Raw genomic sequence first — 22,472 nt, 5'->3', positions numbered from 1 at the left:
TTCTAGTGCACTAAGTACGACGCAGCAAAACATCAGAGGGACGTACTGCAGAGCAGCTGTGACGTCACGACGTATCGACGCAGCGCTGGCTGTGCTCTCCTGACAGCAGCTAACATTCTCAGTTATCTTTTCTAGACGTTGTTTTATCGCAGGGCGAATGACAGTCGGTGAGGGACAGAGACACTTTTCATGTAGTGTAAACCGTCGAGGAATCGATTCGATGGAAGTCGTGGACAGCCCGCTCAACCTCGTAAGTGTCGCTCTTGATGTTGCAATAACAGGCTAACGTTACTGGAGCTAACCGATTGCATAGGGAAGCTAGTGGAAGCTAAGGTTAGCTGCCACAGTAAGTTAGCGGCTAACGGCTCTCTTTGCCTTGTTCCTGTTGTTGTCTGGCAGCTTCGCCGTGCCTAACATGATACATTTAGGTTTTGTCCTCCACACAGCGTGCAAAACGCCTGGCGCTGGCTCATAGCAGCCCCATTTGTTATTTTGTAATTATAGCGAATGTGTTGTAAACGTTAGTTTGCTTGTTTGCAAGGCCTTTTGACAGTAACCTGCTGCTTATTACACGGTTACACAGGGTAAATGCTACCCCAGTTTAATTATAACTCAAGAATATCTTGTTGTCAGTTAAGGATGATAACAGCAGCATTCCCCTAAAGGCAAGTTACCTGATCTGTTTTAGCAGACAGCGCTGTAATCAGCATCATTATCAAGGAGGAAGACATCAGTGGGTATAGTGTCAGTTACAGTCTGAAAAATGAAAGATACACCAACTGAAAAAATCTATGAGAATTGTAAAATGTACTGATTTTTTTTGTAAAAAATTGGTAAAATCTATGACAGTTAATACAACAGCTAAGCCATAAATTCTACCTTTATGAAATGAATGTGTAAATTCACTTAAAGTTGGTGTTGTAGTGGACTACGTTATACTTTGAGGTGTATCAAATACTTTTGTCTTTTCCAGTTACATACACAAGTGTAGCAGGATAATAGAACACCTCTCAATATAATGCAGTCCAGTACACAACACAAACTGTGGTTAAAAAAAAAACAAGAACTTGTAGGCATCATAAAAGTAGACTTTATGGCAGAACAGTTGTATTAGCTTGTATAAGTGTGTGTGTGTGTGTGTGTGTGTCTGTATATATATATATGTGTGTGTAAATATATTTGTATGTATGTACGTATGTATGTAAGGGATGAACAGTATTGGATTTTTTTCCCCCATATCTGATATGCCGATACTTTACAGCTCATTTGACCAATAACCTATGCCATATGAATATATCCATTTTTATTCCCACCTATTTTGAGTGATTAGCGAATCTCCTCTGTAGTGGAATTAACACAATATTCTGCATACTCTTATAGTGATAGCCTACTAGCAGATAGAGACATGAAGTATAATGCTTTTCAGTTTACGTAATGTTCAGTCATTGTGCAAAATAAGAAAAATAATTTAACTCAGGGTTGAAGTTTTGTACATGTTCACTTTTTCAATTTTCCAATATTTCACTTTAAAGCCAATCTTTGCCAGTACTGATGATGGGCCAATTATATGTGATGTGCTTTCAGAATCCTCAGACTCCTAAACATCTGGTTAAAATATTCTGTTCACTGCATGATAAAAAATATGCCTTTTTCCCCTGAAGTTGAATTCTATTTCCTGATCCAAACAAAATTGGTTGCTGGAAATGTTCTTGCCAGATTTTTATATTTTTTATATTTTTTCTTGTGAATCTCAAAACAAGCAAGGAGACATGCCCTTTCAGTCCGTAGGTCTAGGAAATAGTGTGTCACACATCTTGGAAAAATTTCAACAGGACATGCCAAAAATATATATTTTTGCTCAGATTGAGAGCAGTCTTTAAGGAAATAATGAAAAAAGACTGCAAGCTTATGTGGCCCTGCAGAGGGATAAGAATAGATAACAATAATGCATGGATGGACAGAGTCATGCTAAACTCTGTTAATGAATGAGAGGTATAAGCTGGAGGTCCGTGGTGGAGAACTCTGTCTAACATACAGAGGGGGTGTGCTTTAACTTCATTTTAGCATGACAGTGATGCGGTTAGGAAAATGTACTTGCGCCAAGGTCTGCAAGCATCACTGAAGTGTTGGGTTGAGATGACCTGGTGTCCTGTGTGTGCTATGAACCCTCTCTCAGAGTCATAGATTTTATCCTCTTGCCATCTTGAATCAAGATCAAGGTCAACTGAGCCTGCTCAGAACTTCTGTTCTTGTCACCAAGCACTACTGGATGTTAACTGCATAATTTTGTCATATGATACACCAGTATGGAAGCATTTGCTTTGTTTCTCCACTTATTTACTCAGGTTTTGCCTTTAAAGAAGCAGTTTGCAACTTTTAGAGGTGGGTTTACCATCACAGATATTCCCAAAATTTAAGCCATATTTTCGAGATGTAGATAAAACACAGTTGTGAGATGACTGAGTTTCCACTGAGTGATGTTATGCGACTTCTCTCACAATATTTTGCGACTGTTGATCAATGCTGTTGTTCGATGTTCCATACATTAGTAAGTTTATTTCTGTTGCAGTAGCCGTCATTATATTCAATTGAAGGCAACGTAGGGGTGTTATTCAAGCAATAATGGAAAGGTGAGCACCTTATATGGCCACGTTTGAGGGCTTTCTGGGAGGGGATAGTCCACGATTTCACAGAGGAATTGTGGATTCAAAACTTCTGGATGATGTACTCAACTTTTGAAGAGTTACAGCTCTTGTAGCTGCTGCTGCAATCATGAGGGAGACAGTTCCTACCGACAAGCCATAGCGTCATGTGACCTAGAAAAGCATTTCCATTGCAGTTTTGCAAAATATGACTTTTTGGAATGGCTCTAAATACCACCTCATGCAAATAAATTGGAGTTTTTTGACAAGTTGAAATTCGGCATATTTTAAATCTGCAGTTTCAATTTGTGCAATTTGAGGGTTAATGAAAACCCACCTCATAGTTCAGAGTCCATGGCTTTGTATTGTATGATTTATCTGCACTTTTACAGTGGCTTTTTATTGTGACCAGCCAAAGGCACACCTGTGTAATGATGCTGTTTAATCAGCACGTTGATATGTCACACCTGTCAGGTGGAGGAACTATGGAATATGTTGGCAAAATGTCACTAACACATATTTTTGAACAACACTTTAAATAACTAAGCCTTTTGTGCACATAGAAAAAGCATTGCATCTTTTATTTCAATTCATGAAAAAAGGGAGCAAAAGCAGAAGTGTTGGAGTTATATTTTGAGAGCGGCACATCCTCACGTTTGAGAAGCTGGCACCACTAAATGATCAACGTTATTGTTGGAATAACGGCTGAAAGTATGAAATAATTATAAAAATGGTTGCAGATTCATTTTATGTTGATTATATGAATAGATTAATTATTTCAGCTCTAGTTGCATCTGTTTCAACCATGAAAAAAAGATTCCTTTGATTTTTGGGATGTTGAATATACTGCATATGAACTACTCCCTCTTTTTACCCTCTCATTTAATTGTATGTCTTTTCCACTCATTCACTCCCTGCGCCCTCTCCTAAATTCTGTAGGCTGTTCCACCTTTTAAACTATTCCACCACCCACTGATTGTGCTCTGTGTTCCTCCGCTCTTCTCTTTTCCCTCCGTGTGTGCGTCTCGTCAGGCTCATCAGCAGTGCAGGAAGGCAGACCGTTTGCTAGTAGCTGGGAAGTATGAAGAGGCCATCTCCTGTCATGGAAAAGCAGCAGGTATACTCAGTGACACTGACACCCCTGCCACCTTTGAGGATAGCTGCTATTAAACGATGGCATGACTTCCTTTTGTTTCTGTGTCTCGGCATGTTAAGTGTATTTGTTTTGTCTTTCTGCATCATGTATTTTTCATGTGCAGGACATTTCTGCTGTTGTAACTGTTGTAACTGTTTCAGGGTGCTGCAGCATGTTTGCCCTTTTGTCCACTGTACTGTTTGCATTGATAATATAAGTGTATGGATGCAGAGGAACAGGCCAGGTTGTTGGCTCCCCGTCATGTTGCTCACCCCTCTGCCTCTCTCTCCCAGATCTTTTGACAGATGCGATGAAGACAACAGAGTGTGACCAGGTGAGATGTCACTCCTTTCCCATCACCTTGGCTTCTCTGGCAATGGACAAAGCTCCTTGTACCGCTCTAATATGACGCTGTATTTGCTTTGTAATGACTCCCAATCAGTTTTAACCCGCTTTGACTGCCTTATACTCATGTTAATTTCAGTAACAGTTCCACCTTGTTGTCAGTTATGTTTTGCCATCTCTGTAGTATTTTCTGCAAGTAACTAACCACAGAGTAGACAACCAGCTTCCTGTTTGCACTAGTATGTGAATGCCCAGTATATGTGAATGGTCATGCGTTTTCAGGTGTGTTAATATAGACAGAAATTATTTCTGAAATGGTACTAAAAGCTCGTGTTGTATGGAGATTGTTTTTGTTTAAAAATGCCTTTTTCAGAACAAGTATGTAAATTAGTGTGGCTGTGGCCTAACACAGAGCAGAGGAGAGGCTGTTCGTGTGACTTAAAGTTAAACTAAGGCCATATTTCCCACTCTGCTGATCTCTCCCTGATTTCTTTAAGTACCAATAAAAGAACTGACCTTAAAAAAATCTCTGGATACAAATTTAGAACCAGTTCCATTTCAGAACCAGGGTCCTGTTTATTAATGCTTGACAGAAAATGCTGCATACTGACATTCAGTTTTGATCTTGTATTAGTTTGGTATATCAGTGTTGCTGTTAGTACTGCCAGTGCTGTGGCTGGTGTTGATACTGTGTGTCTGCAGGCCCGTCTCTCCATGGAGCTGCAGAGGGACAGTCATATCAAACAGCAGCGACTGATCCAGGAGCGGTGGAAAAGAGAGGCTCGTCGTGAGGCAACAAAGGCCCGACCAGGCCAGGTGCATCCCTCCAGCAGCCCAACTCTCCTCACCCAAACCCAATCCACAGGCCCGCTCCAGCCCCATGGCTCCCCCGGCCCCTCAGCTGCAGAGGGGGTGAGAATCAGGGAGAGAGAGTACGACACCCTGCTCTACCAGCTTCAGACTCGGCAGACTGGAGGCTGCCAGCCTTTGACTCCACCGTGCCCTGGATCTAAGACCACCAAAGATGACAAAACTCGCCTGGAAGAACAACAGACCACCATCGATGACCTTCGGCGCCTGGTCGACCACCTGATGGATGAAAACCAGCGGCTGACGGCTGAAAACGAACGGCTACAATCAGAAAACGCCCGGCTGCGCTCCGAGGCGGCTGAGGCAGCAGACTTTGTGGAGCGCTCAGAGCTCTGGGTGCTCCCACAAGCAGGTGGCGCGATGGGAACCGGGGGTGGGCAGGAGAGGAAAAGCACAGGGAAGGGAAAGGAGATTGCAATCCCTCAGCTGCCACCGCTGGAGATGCCCGCTCAGGAGGATCTGTGTCTGGATGACCTGCCTCCTCTGGAGCTGCCAGAGGACATCCAGAACGAATTACAGGAGCTACTGGACAGGGATAAACTGTGAAGAGACATGTTATTACACACACACTCACACACACACACACACACACACACACACACACACACATACACATACAGGCTCCGGGGGTTTCATTCAATATGGCTTTTGAGTTTGGATGCCAAAATGTTTGACATGTGAACCCCACCGGTTCTTTCTGGTCAGATCTCTGCTCAAGTTAAAGGTGGACAGTCTGAGCTATCATGAGTCTCACAAACTCTCTGCACCAATCAGATGATACAGGTGCAGCAAAACTGATAACAGTTATCAGGCAGATGAGTGATTACATCTTTACCACTAATACAGTGCAATCCAAGTCAGAGATCAAGGAATTGTTCAGCCACAGTGTCATTTGAGACATCAGGGAGATTGTGTGACAGTGATGCATGAAAAGATGGATTTTTTTTAAAAAACTTTTTTACTTTTGTTTTTTACCTACAGGGTTCCCACACTCATGGAAAACCTGGAAAAGTTGTTGAATTGAACAATGTCATTTTCCAGGCCTGGAAAAGTCATGGAATTATTGAAAATCATTGAAAGCTTTGGAAAAGTGAAGGAATTTAGTCGTGCAAAATGAAATTAATTGTTACAGTGGGCTTTTGGGGACAAACCTCCACATAATACAACATAACAGTAAATTTATTTTCTGCAAGTTAGCTGCTGACATAAAGTCACTCCTATCTGTGTCGAAAGGTGCAATGTCAAGTGAGGCAGATCAACTCAACCAACTCAGTTGCTGCTTGATACAAAAGGAAAGCTCACACAGTCCTCATTTTCCATGACCGATACCAGCCAAGCCTCCCCTTTAAGAGGTGCCAGTGTTTGTTATGGGAAGTGAGACTCCCCTGTGTGTTAGTGTGTGTGTGTGTGTGTGTGTAAAACTACTGTAACCCGGCCAGCAAGTGCCACAGACACATTGACGGGCATGCTTTTTCCAAAAATTGAAGTTTTATTATGGGTGCTTGAAAAGCTATGGATAAGTTTTGAATTTTGTCCTTAAAATTATGTGGGAACCCTGTACATAGCATCAGGAAACATCCATTAAACAACTTATGGTGTGTTCACATTGAACGTGAAGCGAATTTTTGCCACAGGTTTCTTGTGCTAATACTTGGCATTTATTCTTCCTACAGTTGTGCTCACTGACTGGGGAAGGCAGCTGGCAGACACCTTGGTTCGTAGTAAAATAGAAGCGGTGTGATTCGATCATGATTAACACAGAGGCTGTGTGCTCTGAATCAGCTTAAAGCAAGACAGCAACACTCTGTTATTTTTCATATTGTCCACGGCAGCATATTCCGTTAATGACCTTCCACAATAAAAAGACCAGCTTAAATTATTCAGCATTTTGCGAAAAAGCAATTCAAAAATATCGCTTACATGTATCAAATTAATATCTTCAAAACTTTTTTAACCTCGCGTAGTGTTCACTATGGAAGCAGAAGCTATGCAAAGCAATCCATTTTTCCATGGCGAGCTGCCTGCTTTCTTTTGGCGCTCGTGTTCAGCCTTAAATCTGGTCACACTGGATGTGCTGCGCCCTCGAGTCCTGTAGCAGGCTCACAATCTGCAGTGATAGTTTTGGCGTGTGGTCTGTTGCCGCAAGCCAAAACACACTGGCAGGAGAACACACTAAAAATGTTTTGGAAACGGCATTAAGTTTCTATTGAATATGATATTAATGATGTAACCATGATAAATGGTGAAATGTGCATCTAATGCTTCCACATATTTGTCAGTTGTGTCTTAACCATGGATGTATTAAAGGAAGTCTGGTTGCAGCCATGGAGGTGGGGCTCTTCATTACTATGAGAGCTGCTTTCTGGTGCATGAGGCAAAAAAATGCTTTTTACAGGTAGAAAATACCCAGATCTTGGGGCCTAAGAAGCATGCACACTAGAGACAAATTTGGTAACTTCTGCCGGCAGAGCATCTGACGTCTGGTTTAGTGTTTCGCTAGCTTAAATGGTAGTCTAAAAAATTGTATCTTGCTGCTCTTTTTGACTTATACAAATGTTGCGGAACTGGTTGGATTAGATCGAGATTGTGAAATTAGTCCATTTATGGGGGTTTGACTCACAAAAAAATTACACACCGATTTACAGAAGTCTCTTTCCCAATGAAAGTCAGTGGGAAAGTCTAACATATGCATCAGAGCCTGGTGCACACCTGGTCAAAACAGAGGGCAAAAGAGAGACACGTTGACACACACACACCCACACACACACACACACACACAAGCAAACACAGACAGAGCTCTTCATGTAATTAGAACATTGCAGAGGAGCAGAATCTCTTGCTGACTGGTGCAGAGTAATACGCTTCCTGTGAAAACAGTTAGGCATTTGCTGACAGGGGGCTCCCCGACAATAAACATATCCAGGCGCTTCCACATCCTGTGTGAACGCAGCTAACTGTCTCTGTGCAGGACTTATGTTGAGTGGTAGAGCTCTTGGTGCCCATAGACAACAACAATAAGTTTGTCCTCCAGTTCTTAATCTCTGTAACATCAGGAGAATCTTTACTAGATTGCCAACACAATCTCTACTTGCTTTTTTAACAGTGTCACAGGAACTTCTCACCCAAGTTGAGAAATGGTGCATCTTTGCATTGACTTACTTGATGCTTGTGCTGCACAAATGGCCTGAGAAGCTTTCAATGTGAAAACACCACACTAGGCAGCATTATTTCAAAATTTTAAAGCTAAGTTGTTGTGCTTTTTATTTATAGTATTTACATAATTTGTACTTCCTGCAAATGTCAGCACGGTAGCCAACATCCCTTTAAAAGCTGCTGGACATATTGTACTAAGCAGAGAAGTGTGTGTGTGTCTGTGTGTGTCTGTCTGTGTGTGTGTGTGTGTGTGTGTGTTTGTACAATCTGAGTGGTAAAAACTGGAGGAAGACAAGCACATGTCGGCCAGTGACTGTAGAGACTGATCAATAGAAAATGATAAGAAGTAATAAGTGGACTGTTTAATTCAGTAAGCATTAAATAAACAACAATATTACACTGTTTTATGATCAGATTGGTGGATTTATTTTTTGTCATTTTTGTTTATACAAATGTTGGTGTAATTTTGTATTACTTTTTTCTTTTTTTACTTCTGAAACAAAACCTATAAATTTAGTTTTGTTTCTGACTCTATAGGAAAAAAAAGTGACATGTTAAAACACGACGTTACCTGAAGATGTCTTAAAATGTTCTTTGTTTCAAGTCATGACTAGTGTCTACTTTTTAAAAATAATAAACATGGACTTCTGGCCTGAAAGCAAAATAGACAATAGAAATACACTTAAAATGCTACATGAGCTGTTTGGAGTTAAACTTCAGTGTTCCCTGCAGCCTCAGTTAGGGAAATTTGATTTGGAGAGTTTAAATCATGCTCCAAACGCACTGACCTGATGTTACACTGAGTGAATGGAGAACGTGTGGATGACCTGCTCCTTTTATGGGCATCATTGCAAGTGCTCAGTGCCAGCTTGACTGCCTGTTAACAGTGTGAGAGGTGTTGGTCTAACCCATAGACTGTATATAAAGTTGTATATACCCCCTTTATATACAGTCTATGGTCAACACACGCACATAATGCAGTATGAGAGTCACAGAAATGACCATATTGCTGTTGTTGAGGAAAAACTACATTGCTGCATTTTTTATTTTTTTTTAGCGTACTTGAATTAAAGGCTTCAGTGATCATTTATGTGTTGTGGTGGTTTTTAATGAGCAGTTGTTTGATATGTTATGGCTACCAATGAGACAATAAGCACTCTGATTTCTTGCAGATCGATGTTTTTGTGCAGCAACAGCAATATTGACACACAACACACTCAAACACACTGATAACATTAAAAACACCAAGACTAGCGCGCACACAGCTGATATAGCCTCGCTGACACATCCAGTTTTTCCCTAGCTTTTTTTTTTCACTTCGATGTTTTTCCTTAGTTTTTTAAAAAAAGAACATTTTCTAAATCAAGTAATTTCTTGCAATTTGTGGAACATTTCTTACCAAGTACTTTATTAAGTGGAACAAAAGGCTTTGAGCAACTTGGTAAGAAATGTTCCCAGTTCCACCAATTTGCTCAGGGTTCAAATGTTTAAATATTTGTGAAAGCAGCACATGAGAAGTGTTGTCACTCCAGGGTTCAAAGGGTTAATGCTGCACTAGTCAATTTCTAAGGGCTTAAGAACTCCAAAACATGTTGATTGACACGGCCCACATACATTATTAACCTGCAAATATGTAATGGCTAACATGTCAGCAAACAGATGACTATTTACACATCTAGCAGATTTTAGCATTGATTTGGAGTCACATTTGTAGCCCGGTTTATTTGCTTTTAGCTCTGCTTCGGTCTCTACCAGCTCCTGAGAGAAATGTCTGTCTCTGTTAGCTGCAAATGCTCTCTTACCTTCATCAGTTAGAGTCTAACTGTGACAGCTGTTGACACAAAGAAAAGAAAAGGACTCGAGGTGACTTGTTGACTGTGCTGCTTGCAGTGTGAATGGGGCATGTGTATGAACATACTGTCACACACTGTGAAGCATCTGTACAAACTCATGGACTCACACTTGGAAGCACATTGTATTTCCTCCCTGGAACATTAATAATATGCAGTGACAGTCACAGTAAATTTGGGCTTTTTAAAAACAACATTAATGAAAGTAAAACAAAGTGAAAAGGGAAAACACTGTGTTCCGAAAAGCTGTGTTGGTACTGAAAATGTTCCACAGAAAAACAAAAGAGACACATTAAAAATTATTTTGATGTTTTGCCTTCTAGTGAGGTTTTCGATAATGTTCTGATTTTCCCTCATGTCACCTTTTTTTCGGTTTCTTTTTCTCTGACATTTTTCAGTGTCAGAAGTTTTCCATTTAAACTTTCTGTCAACACTTAGGTGTGGAGGAGACAATAAAAGCTTGATTTACATTTTTATGTTTTTTTTTCAATGACAATTTTTTTTTAAATTGCTGCCAAGATTTACTGTCACTGTTCTAGCTCGGTACAGAACTGAACTTAAGAACAGGACTCTGCTGTGTTCACCACCTATGCAAAGCATGGTAGATTTACATTTTCATCAATAAAATAGCCTAATGGCATAGTGTTTGCCTCAGCTTTCAGCTGTTAAATATTAGAACAGTAAGGGGTAGGATTGAGCCTAATGCTGACACGTAGACAACTGCAGAGAATAATTTCTTTTCAAATGAGCCAAGTGAGTGTGATTTTCAAAACCTCATTGTTTCTGATCACAGCTTCTAAGCTAAGCTATGGCACAACGTAATGTCTTGCTGCATGTTAGTTTGATCTTAAGCATTATGTGAACATGAGTGATAAATGTGGAAAAAAGGTAAATAAGGAGCTACAGAAATCTACATTTTTAGACTCTTTAATATCTGACACTGCTGGCTGGCCAGCTAGGAGGAGGAGCCAAAACAGCTTCAACAACCCTCCAAACTCTGTACCTTCTTAACAAACCCGACCCCTGCCTTGGACAACTTTCTGGACTGTGGTGGCAGTCTCATCTTTGGATCTTCAGATGGACAAACCTTTGGACATACAGTCTGAGACAGTGATTTATCAAACTGTCCACCGGACAGACAAACACTGACTGAAAACGACAGTTCTAAAGTCATCTTTAGAGCTGTCTCCTGACTCCCAAGAAAAGCTCACCTCTGTATCTGTTACACACTCATTTGTGAGAAAAAGAGGGTACCTAACGCAGTTTCACCACAGGCCCAGTGCAGCCTGCTGTAACCACGCTGGGCCGAGCTGTGATCATGTATTTTTAATATGTCCTCGCAGTAAGGGACAAGAATCACAACCTTGTGGTTCTTCATGTCCAGGTCCACCCTGTGAGTGTCTCCCCTCCAACCAAACCTCTGTGTTGCTCTGCACAGATGAACTCGGCATTTGGCTGTGTCGATGACTAGAGAGACAGCTCTGCTCTACATACATTACTGTCTGCTGATTGCTCTACTGCTGCATCAGAGCTGTGTTATCCCTTTGAAACCTTAGCAAATTGGCTTGGATTTTTAAAAGAACACTGGAAGAAGGCAATGTGCAACTAAATTAAACCCACTCCCCCCAAAATTGTAAAAAAAATTTTTAAAAGTTTAAAAGTTAAAAAAAATCTTGAAAACAAGAAAAACAAAACCAAACAAAATTAACTTACTAAAAAACAAGATACTTACCTCGAGAAAGTGCAAAAAATAAAAGTTTTTTTTTCTTTAACAGTATTTTAAATATATAATTATAAGAATTTTAAAAAAAAAAATATTAGAATTTTCATGTCATTTTCGTCACCTTTTTCTGGTTTATTTTATTTTATTTTATTTATTTAATTTTATTTTTTTTGCAATTTTCCAAACATTTCTTGCCAAGTTGCTGAATACATTTTCCTTTGTTTTCGAAAGAAATCAAACCAATATTCTCAAGTGCCATAAGTTTAAATGCTTGTGAAAGGTATCTGAATGCAGCAAAAATGAATCTGATAGAGATCCAGGTTCTAAAGGGTTAAGCTCCTGCTGATGAAAACAATACAGATTTCTACTGATACTGCTTCACAATAAAGAGGACCTGTTATGCTCATTTTCAGGTTTATACTTGTATTTTGGGTGCCATTAGAGCATGTTTACATGCTTTAATGGTTAAAAAACCCAGCTAGTTTTGTCTTACTGTTTGTGCTGGAACTCTTGTATTCGCTCTCTGAGGCACTTCATTCTTGCACCTGTCTCTTTAAGGCCCCTTCAGAAAAGCACAGTCTGCTCTGACTAAAAAAATGTTTTGACGTCCTCCAAAAAAGGCTTCTAAACACAGTTGAGCATGTTGCAGGAACATTAGCAGGAAAAAAATAGGGCAATAGGGGTTAAAAAATACATGTAAAATTAGGCTACAAAATATGAACTTACCATACACTAAAAAAACACTTCTATGGCTCCCAATTTATCAGAATTCACACCGCTGCCTCTGGGGAGGATTTATATTGCAGTGGTATTCCCTAACACCTGGAAACACTTGGATATGAATAATTGGTGGAAGTTTTGATAATTAGTAGTATTAGACTGAACCATCATCATGCCAAAAATCATAATGTGCACCAAACAGAATTCAGACCATGAGATGCTGAAGATGTGAGCTCCGATGGTTTTACAACTGCAGACAGTGAAAGGATGTGATGTTAACTTTCACCTGCTCCTACTCTCTCTCTCTCTCCTCTGATGAAGAAGTGCTTGATGACTTAAGTGATGTGTGTTGTTAAGATATGTGATATTATGTGATTTGACTGATGTGTTTTTGTTCTACCACCTGAGCGACAGAACACTGTTTGTGAGAGTTGTGTTCTCCATGTGTTATTGAACCTGTGTGTTGTCTGAGTGAGAGTTTATTGGGATATGACTGAAACAGGGTTGGAAGGCCAGTTCCAGTAGCTTCTGTAACAAACAGTTACCTATGTTTTGGCTCATAGTTATTCATTTTTGATGATACTGTATCTGTATCAGTTGCCACCAAAGAGTAGGCCAGTGATACTCAACTTAAGCATGTGAAAGGGTACTGTGTGGCCCCCAACTACTTTCTAATTTAAAACAAAAAGTGATTGACACAGGGAATCGTTTTTGTACATTTAGTATACATAAGGTGCCAGAGTGCATAGAACAGCATCAAAAAAGAGTTTGTTTATGAAAACAAATACCACTGGAGGACTGGAGGTCTTCAAATCCTAAAAACATTCTAAACTCCTAAAAACGTCCCAAAATCCTAGAAATGTCCTAAAATCCTAAAAACATGTATGGGGCTGCTGCGATGGGCCCTTGGCCTCCTGTCATTTTCCAAAAGTGGCCCCAATGCAAAGCAAGTTGAGTTTACCTGGAGTGGACTGGGAAACTAAAGCTAAAATATTTAAATAAACTCCCATTGATAATAAAACATATCCATGAAGTGTAATGAATTGGATCCAAATTGCTTTTACAATTACATTTACAATTACAAAAACTTTAAATAAAGCTACCAGAGTGCAGTTCTTCAGTTTGACAAACCAGATCATATATCTCATACTGTATATCAGCAGACAGAGTGACAGTAGTTTGCCTTCTATCAGTCACACTGTCAGCACTGACAGCTCTGTACAGTCTTTCCTTCCCTTCCTTCTCTTTTATCTGTTTTGCTCCCATCTCCCCACCAGCCTCTGAAGAGCACAATGTTTGTATTGTTGTTTTTTTCATTTGATTTTTGTTAATTCAAATGAAAATAGTCATTTAATGTATTTGCTTTGCTTTACAGTGCAATGCACTACATTGTTTGTAGTTAGACAGCAGAACTGTAACTTATTGATGTGGTCATGTTTTTGCCTTATAAAGAAGAAGCTGAGATATATATCTCTGGTCTCAGTTTGTCATTGGTGTTCAGGTGTTGGTCACAGTCAGAAACAATCATTGCGTACATCGTGTGTGTGGCGCTGTTTGTTGAAAAGACGAAGAAATAGTTGCACACGGAAGGAGTATACTTTGTCACTTGCCGGTTCTCAGGGGATTCTGAATGTGATTGAATGAGTGATGCTATTCCTGCTAGGCTCACCTTCGTCAGTAGGGGGCGCTCTACGCTTTACACAGGACTGAGCATCAGTCGCTGACACTGGTAGAGCAGAAGTAGTACTCAGTACATTCAAGAGAACACTCCTCATCTGAACAGTACCTTTATAGAGAGAGAGAGAGAGAGAGAGAAAGAGTGTGTGTGTGTGTGTGTGTGTGTGTGTGTGTGTGTGCGCGCGCCCGTAACGCCTTGCATTTGTATTAAATATGTTCAGCGCTGATAGAAACACCTCTCGTGGCTTAATACAAAGCTAGTGACTGTGAGTGAAATGACAGTTTCCAGAGTACATGGTCAAGACTTAACTCAACATGCTCATGCTTCCGCTCATCTGCTGATGCCACCGCTCCTGTTTAATCCTCAAATCGTCGAGTTCAAAGGAGCATTTCATGGGTTTTGGAAAATAAAAGTAAGTTTGTACCAGGCTATTAGCTTAAATAGTTTTATTATCATTCCTATGTGGTTAGTGGGAGTTAAATACAGCAACTGATTTAAGGTTAAAAAGAAGTTAGATAATTCAGTTCAAAAGCATAATAAATAGGTGTTTAAAAACCGTGATTAAAGCAATGATAAAAGCAATGATATAAGTGAAATAAGACGATTTCATATGGTCACTCCATGCTCACGTTCTCGTTCCAAACTCGTGACATGGTGCTGCACTGACAGTGAGCTTTTTAAAAATATATATACTTTATTCAACTTTTCAGTTACACACAAGCCCGAAATACACACACATGCTCTAATGGGAGCTACACATGCACTAAATGGAGAGATGTCAGAGTGAGGGGACCATGGATCTTTTATAAATCTGGATACAACTGGGGGGGGCGGGGCCTCATTCATTTCTTTGAGAGCTGCTCAGTACCACCTCTGAAGCAAAATTTACTTAGTGGGTGAAAGTACAGTCTCACGTGATGCACAATGGCCCAGAAAGACTTTTCCCCATTTGCTTAACATTGGGAAACACAAACACACACACACACACACACACACACACACACACATACAACTTATCAGGGAATCATATCGTAATCACGACCAGAGAAGAGTGATGTACTCACAAAAATATAATAAAAGCTGGTGCCTTGTAACATTTCCCTGTGTATTATTACACAGCTCAACTCTAAGTAAATACTGTGTTCAGTACCTGTCACGTCTGCTCCTCTGCAGCCTCTCCTCACACACCTCTCTCCTAATCAGCCTGATTTCTTCCACCTACAGTGCTTCCCTCTCTCTCTCCCTCTGCCCGGCTGCACCCTCGTCAGCAGTAACCTCCTCCACCTGTTGCTCATTTCCTGTCTCCGCCTATATAACCTGCCCTGTGTCTCACCCTCAGTGCCAGATTGTTCTACCTGATGAGAGACTTTCCAGCATTCTGTTCCTGCCTGTTTCCGACTCTGTCCGTCCCCGACTAACCTGCTCTGTCTCTGCCCCGGTGATGCGACCTGCCTTCTGATTCTGGACACCGAGTTTGATCTGAATTCCACTTTCAGCCACTGTGTAAATTTTGCATTAGAGTGTGGCGCACTTCCTGGGGGCTTGCCATGGGCAGGTGCTCTGAGCATTTGGAGGTTTAGTGTCTTGCACAAGGGCACCTCGGACGTAAACTGGCATCACCAGGAGGTAAACTGGCACCTCTCCAGTTACTAGTCCACGCACCATGTTTGATCCGGACAGGGACTTGAACTAGCGACCCTCCTTTTCCCAAGCCAAGTCCCTATGGACAGAGCTGCTCCCATTGTTTTTAGGTATCCTTCTGCGTCAACTGTTACCTCCGGGATACCTTCAGGATGATGTCAACAAATGCACATGGTAGGATGACGCAGCATGGTCCTTATGTTTACACAACAGCATGGACTGTCATGATGGTTAGGATTAGGCACCAAAATCATGGATGGTTAGGTTTAGGCAAAAGAGGCACATCTTAAGGTGTAGAAAAAACACACATCCACAGAGGAAGTCAGCATCAAACTTTGGCACAAAAGTGTCAGTGTTTGTGGGATCCATCAACCTCTTCACCCAGCCTACCCTATAAGCGCACCCACACTCCTTATATTCCTCAGTTAGCGGCAGTGTTTTTACTTGACGCTGTCCTTCAGTGTGAAATGTGCACACAATGGATTTCGTCTGGCCGTGTTGTAAAGTGACACTGCCTGTGCATGTTGCAAGTGGACATGTCTGCTGTCTGTCAGCGCATGATAATCCATGTGCTTTGCAAGTGAGATGGTGAGATTTTTTCTTTTCAATTCTTCTAGCTAATATTGACATGACATTTTTATAATCCACATTTAACACTGATATAAATGTATTGGGACGGTATTGTTTAGAATGTAGTTTGTCTTTGCCTTCTTTATGTATTACTGACATTATGGCTAACTATGAGAGCCCAGTTACATATCTGGGGTATTCTTGGAATTATCTGTTCACTAAAAGATTTATACCATTTGGCTGTGAAGCCATCTGAGCCTGGACTCTCACTTCAGTCTCGATATTGCTGCCTTTACTTCAGTATCCATGATATCGGTAACCAGGGCTTTATTTTGTTTCTGTGTGACTATAGGCAAATTCAAATGTTCAAGAAACTTTTCTGTTTCATTTTATTGAGGAATTGTCTGCTTCTGTTTCCTCATTTTATATGCCAATAATTTCATTGCCTTACTTCCTGCCTCATAATATCCCTGTTTTAGAAACATCAGTTTCTTTTTAACTTCCTCTGAATTTATCTCATCTATCTTATTTTGTAATTTTTTAATTGCTACTCCCTTATCTGGTTCTGCTCTGTTCTTATGTTCTTTTTGTATTTCTTTAAGTTGGCAATATAAATTATTGAGCTCCTGTTGTTAGCGTTTCTTGAGTGATGAGGCATAGGAAATTATTTTCCCCCTTAGTAAAGCTTTGTATGCATCCCACACCATAGGTGGGGATACTTCACCATTATCATTCTCTTTAAAGTAATTTTCTATCTCCTTTTTCAATTAGGTGTAGTCACAACTAATTGGGTAGAGATCCCTCCATACATCAGTAATACCAGTTTCTTTTATAACAGAATTTATTTCACTAATTAGAGATTTACTATGTCCTAAGCTGGGACCGGATGAATCCATCTTTGACAATCTTATATTCATATCACAGTCTCTCTGGACCTGCTCTTACAGTGATTCGGGTGATTTAAGCACGGTAACTTGAAGGCCCTTATCTGCCATCTCTTTCGTTGCTTCTTCAGTCGTGTTGTAAATGCAGGTCCTCTCCGGATAAAATACTTGAAGTCTTGCCAGGAAGGGTGTCTGAAATCGAATCCCGTTTTCCTTCAAAACCTTCTTTGCTTCTGCGGACTCTTGTCTTTTCTCAAGGACACTTGTTGCGTAAACATTATTCAAGCTGATTTGCCCATTCTTCCAAACAAAGCCCTTCTTCTGCCATGCTGTTCGTAAGATTTCCTTTTGTTCTGTAGCTCAGAAACTTAACGATGATGGATCTCGGGGGAGCTACTATTTTCGGCGCCAGTCCGAGCACCGGGTGCCCGTTCAATCTGGAGATCCATTTTGGGTGCCCAGGATAAGGTTTCAGTAGCTCTTCTACAAATCGTATCATCGTGGGAGACTCATTCTCACACCCCTCTGCTACGGAATAAATCCTGATGTTGTTTTGTCTGGATCTTCGTTCTTGGTCTGATTGCTTTGCTTCCAGGTAAGTCTGAAGTTTTATTAGCTCCTCCATGATTTGTTCCATGGATTGCATCCTCTCCTCTGTGTTTGAAATTCATCGAGTCTCAGTTTGGTTTTGCTAATCTCTTCCTTGATTTCTCTGAGTTGTTGGTTGTTGTCTTGTCGGAAACTTTTTATTTCAGTTAATATAGTTTTCAGACTGACATCCATGTCTACCTCTTCTTGTTCATTAGCTGGTGTGCTACAGCTAGTGTTAGTTGGGGAGCATTCTTGGCTCCGGTCTTCATGTGGGTCGGCATTCTGTGCATTTTTCTTGAGTTTGCCTTCAATCTGCCAGTCACTCATCAACATTTTGCCCTTATCCATCTTTTCAGCTTAAATTTAAAACAAGTTTGGTAAGTTTAGAGGGCAGTTTCGTCCTATTGTCGGGAGAGAATTTGCTGCCATCTTTGTGGCTGCGCAGTGGCAGTCCCTGAGACTTGAGTTTAAAGACTTGAAATTTACTTGTAACTTGAAAATGATGACATTGTCCGATAAGACCTTGCCAAGTGGTTCAGATGGACCGGAGACGGTTGTCATTTCATGTTGGTGGATAGAATAACAAACAAGATCAGCTCCATATCTTACCACTAGATGGAGCCCAGGTCATATAGTTTCCTGATTGTATCTGCTCCCATGAAGAGATAATTCATGATTTCACAATTATTTTCTTGGGGAGTTTTGTTGATTGATTGTTGATTGCAGCTACATCTCAGTTTCACAGCTTAAACATATCCAATTTCATTATCTCAAACTTATGCACAGTCTGAATACATAAACACGTCATACACGCGTGCAGATGAGCATGTGCTGGTTTCTAAATCATTTCAGGAAGTTTATTATAAATTTGTTGCTACTAAAAACACCCTAAAAATATGTGTTTGCTGTTTATGTGTCTCAAACTTTAAATAAATGGGATACTCCATTTATTATTTTTTTCCACAGCTACACACAGTATTCTTATCTTACTGTAACATTCTTATATTCTTGTTTTTACTGTTAAACCCTTTGAAACCTGAGCAAATTGGCTTGATTTCCTTCAAAAGCCCAGAAAGAAGGCAATGGGCAACTAAACAAGAAATGACCTAAAATTAGCAAGAAATTAGTAAAAAGTCTTAAGAAAATTAACTCAATTAAGTTAATTAAAATAAACAGACATGGAAAAATAAAAAAACAAAAACAAAGAAAATGTGTGTGTATATATATCTCATAATTTAAAATATACATTTATAAGCATTATGTTTTTTCTGGACAGCTTTCTTTAGTTTTTTGATAATAAATTCCATAATAAATGCTTTTGAAAGGCATCTGAATGCAGCACAAGAAAACTGATGGTGTTGAAGGGTAAAATTATTCATTTATAATGTAACACCTTTGTGATTCTTCATTTATTTGAGTCAAGTTTGTATCTTTGAGGTGTTATCACACAAAATAATTTCATAAATTCCTGTGTTATCTATTATCATAATTCACTTGTATTAAATCAGTGGCTATTTTTTTTATAATTCCCATCAACAGTTTGTGTACATTTTGAGGTTAACTGCAAGAACATGAGCCCAGCCTACATTCACACAGAGCAGAGTTTCCAGCTCTCCTCACCACTGACTGAGAGGAACTCTGTAGGCGTCCATGCAAACAACAGACAAATGTGAATTGAGTCATGGCTCATTGAATAAAAGATACAAGTGGAGGGCGCCGGGGGGGGGGGGGGGGGGTCTATAGCAAGAGAGGCAGAAGGCTGTGAGTGAGAGGGAGGAGGGTCAGATGAAGAGCGAAATGAAGGGGGGCAGATGAATATAGCACAACACAGAGCTTAATAACACAGTGGTGTCATTGTGACAGGCCTGTAGTGGCCTCTCAGCACAGGAACATCATTGAAAATAGAGAGGAGCAGAGCAGAGATCATGGAGAGATGTGACAGCTGGGCAGAGCTGTGGACACTGTCTAACAAGAGGACACCCTTAAACATGATCCTAAAATGCCTCCAGGAAGTCCCACAGTCAGGAGTCTATCTGTGGTGAAGGAAACATGGAGCAACAAATAGAAGAGTCTCACTGCGTTTTGGTCATTAACCCGCTGAAACCGAGCAAATTGGCTTGATTTCTTTCAAAAACATGGGAAGAAGGCAGCTACGAAAGAAGAAAGGACCCAAACATTAGCAAGAATTATAAAATTATAAATGATAAAAATAAAATAAAATACAAAAAACTCATTTTTCAAGTCTCTGTATGCCTGTAAAGCACCGATATATTAATGAGTCATAGTTTCACAAGTTTCTCTCAAAAATGTTTTAAATGCTCTGCAGACATAGGCGAAATAGGCTCAGTAGACACAGTGTGAACGCTCCATTTCAGCACTTTCAGTTGCTTTTCTTAGCTTGTCGCTACATGAGACATAATGAAGTTCTGTTGCAATAAAAAACAAACTCAGTTTAAAATTCACCAATGAATTTAATATTGTTGTGTCTGAAAAACTTTGGACATTTGCTGTCTAACAGCTGGACGCAGTGCATATACTGATTTATGTTATATGTAGGTTTTTATGTTACACAGAATTTACCCTTCAGTGTTTCACCTTTGTCTTCTTTCATTCATTCAAAGCTGTTTTCTAATGGACATAGGACTGTCCACTCCGACTTACACCCTCATGCTCTAATAATTGAAACCTTCACACTAAATGCAGTGGTGGAATTTACCTTAGTACTGTAGTATTTCTATCCCTGGGTACAATTTTGAGGCACTTGTTCTTTACCTGAGTATTTCCATTGTATACTGCTTCATACTTCTACTCTACTACAGTTTAAAACAACATTTTGTTATTTTTATAGCAGTAGTTGCAATAAAAGTAAAAGCTTAAACATGAAAATGCAGTGTTAAAGATCAAATCAGAAGTTTGCAACTGTTTTGGTTTAGAGATACAAAGTTGTCATCCAGCAACAGGTATCTGACTGTTCATTTGTACTATTTGTCTAATCACAAAACAATCCATCAGAACAGTGTTCTGTCATCTTTTCACACCGTGGGATTCATATGTACACCCATTTTCAAAATTTAAACCTATTATTCCTATGGGCTCAGAGGGTCTAAACATGTAAGTGAACATGAACAAGTCTTACCGAAATCCAAAAACTCGAGTGCCAAAACTCAAATTTGTGATGTCATAGGGTATGAAGTCGCCATAGACAATAAACGGTGAAGGATGTTCTAGATGTCATTGAGACCCGCTACTCACTGTCTGTGGAGCAGCTCCAGATTTTTTACTCCATGACATCACAAGTTTGAGGCTTAATTCTCTGCTTTCTGGCTTTGAGAGAGAGTAACTCATGTCCACATATATTGATTGAACTTCTCCAGGCCATGGAAAATACATACATTTTTGATAGTATCCTCACCTGATAATTTACCTTTCTCTAAAGATGTGAAATTCTTGTGTCATGTAGTGGTATTAGCGTGTAGTCTTTATGCAGCAGGCCTGCCAAGTCCTTCATCCTCCTCCCTGTGTGCTGTCACTGATCAGTGAGCTGTGACCATCAGAGGGCGCCAGCTGACAAACTGCAGCTGAGAACTGTGCCGCATGTGCACTCTCCAAGCTCTTATATTAACAAAAAGATGACAGGCATACTTACCTGTGGAATTTTTTATGTGTTTATTATTTTGTACTGTTTAATACTAATATCAGTGATATTTGTAGAGATGTGATGCCGACAAAATATCAGAATTTCATGCATTTAGTTAGAGCTGTGAGTTTGGCAGTGGGGGATAGACTGAGCTGTAATACTCTGGAACTGTCTCAGTGTGTGTGTGTGTGTGTGTGTGTGTGTGTGTGTGTGTGTGTGTGTGTGTTACCCAATATTATATGTATATGTGTATATATATATAATTATTATATTATATATTATATATTTTATATTTTTGCATTTAAATTACTGCTCAACTTCTTGGTCACAAGCAGCTTTCAGAGTTGTGACAGCCCCCTGTTAGGTTCCTCTGCAAGGTTCTTCTGCTAGGTTCCTCTGTTAGGTTCCTCTGCTAGGTTCTTCTGCTAGATTCCTCTGTTAGGTTCCTATGCTAGGTTCCTCTTTTCTTCTGCTGCTGCTGATTGTTTTCTGATTCGAGGGCAGCAGACTTGATGAGTCCAGTCAGTGTCATTGGACACACCTGGGCCTGATGTGCAGCGTGCACATATTTGAGCAGCAGCAGCAGCAGCAGCAGCAGCAGCAGCAGCAGCAGCAGCAGCAGCAGCAGCAGCAGCAGCAGCAGCAGCAGCAGCAGCAGCAGCAGCAGCAGCAGCAGCAGCAGCAGCAGCAGCAGCAGCAGCAGCAGCAGCAGCAGCAGCAGCAGCAGCAGCAGCAGCAGCAGCAGCAGCAGCAGCAGCAGCAGCAGCAGCATTCTTACTCATCCACTCTCTGCACTACTCACTCTACAGATTCCTCCTGCCTATTTGTGAAAGCTGTTTGGATTACTTTTAGTTAGTAAATCATTTTAATGGTTAATTTTACCCAAGTGCCTCCCTATTTTTGTCCATGGTTTTGACACAGTAATCATATCTTTTAAGCTGATGTACTGTCCCATTTACAAATTTAAATTTTTGATAGGAGACACAATCTCACCACTGCTATTGTCTCAAGAATCTAAATGTTTCATTTTGAA

General features: G+C 40.2%; 1 protein-coding gene across 1 annotated transcript; it reads left to right on the top strand.

The window, feature by feature from the left end:
* Nucleotides 1–71: 71 nt before the first annotated feature.
* nrbf2b (nuclear receptor binding factor 2b) lies at nt 72–8,580 on the top strand. Its single transcript, XM_042508128.1, has 4 exons — nt 72–250; nt 3,675–3,759; nt 4,071–4,111; nt 4,825–8,580. The coding sequence occupies exons 1-4, from the start codon at nt 158–160 to the stop codon at nt 5,536–5,538; spliced, it is 933 nt and encodes a 310-aa protein (XP_042364062.1). The 5' UTR covers nt 72–157; the 3' UTR covers nt 5,539–8,580.
* The last annotated feature ends 13,892 nt before the right edge of the window (nt 8,581–22,472 follow it).

Source organism: Plectropomus leopardus, chromosome 19, assembly GCF_008729295.1.
Source record: "Plectropomus leopardus isolate mb chromosome 19, YSFRI_Pleo_2.0, whole genome shotgun sequence".
Classification (NCBI taxonomy): domain Eukaryota; kingdom Metazoa; phylum Chordata; class Actinopteri; order Perciformes; family Serranidae; genus Plectropomus; species Plectropomus leopardus.
Note: the sequence above shows the minus strand (reverse complement) of the source record. Positions and strands in the feature narration are given on the sequence as shown.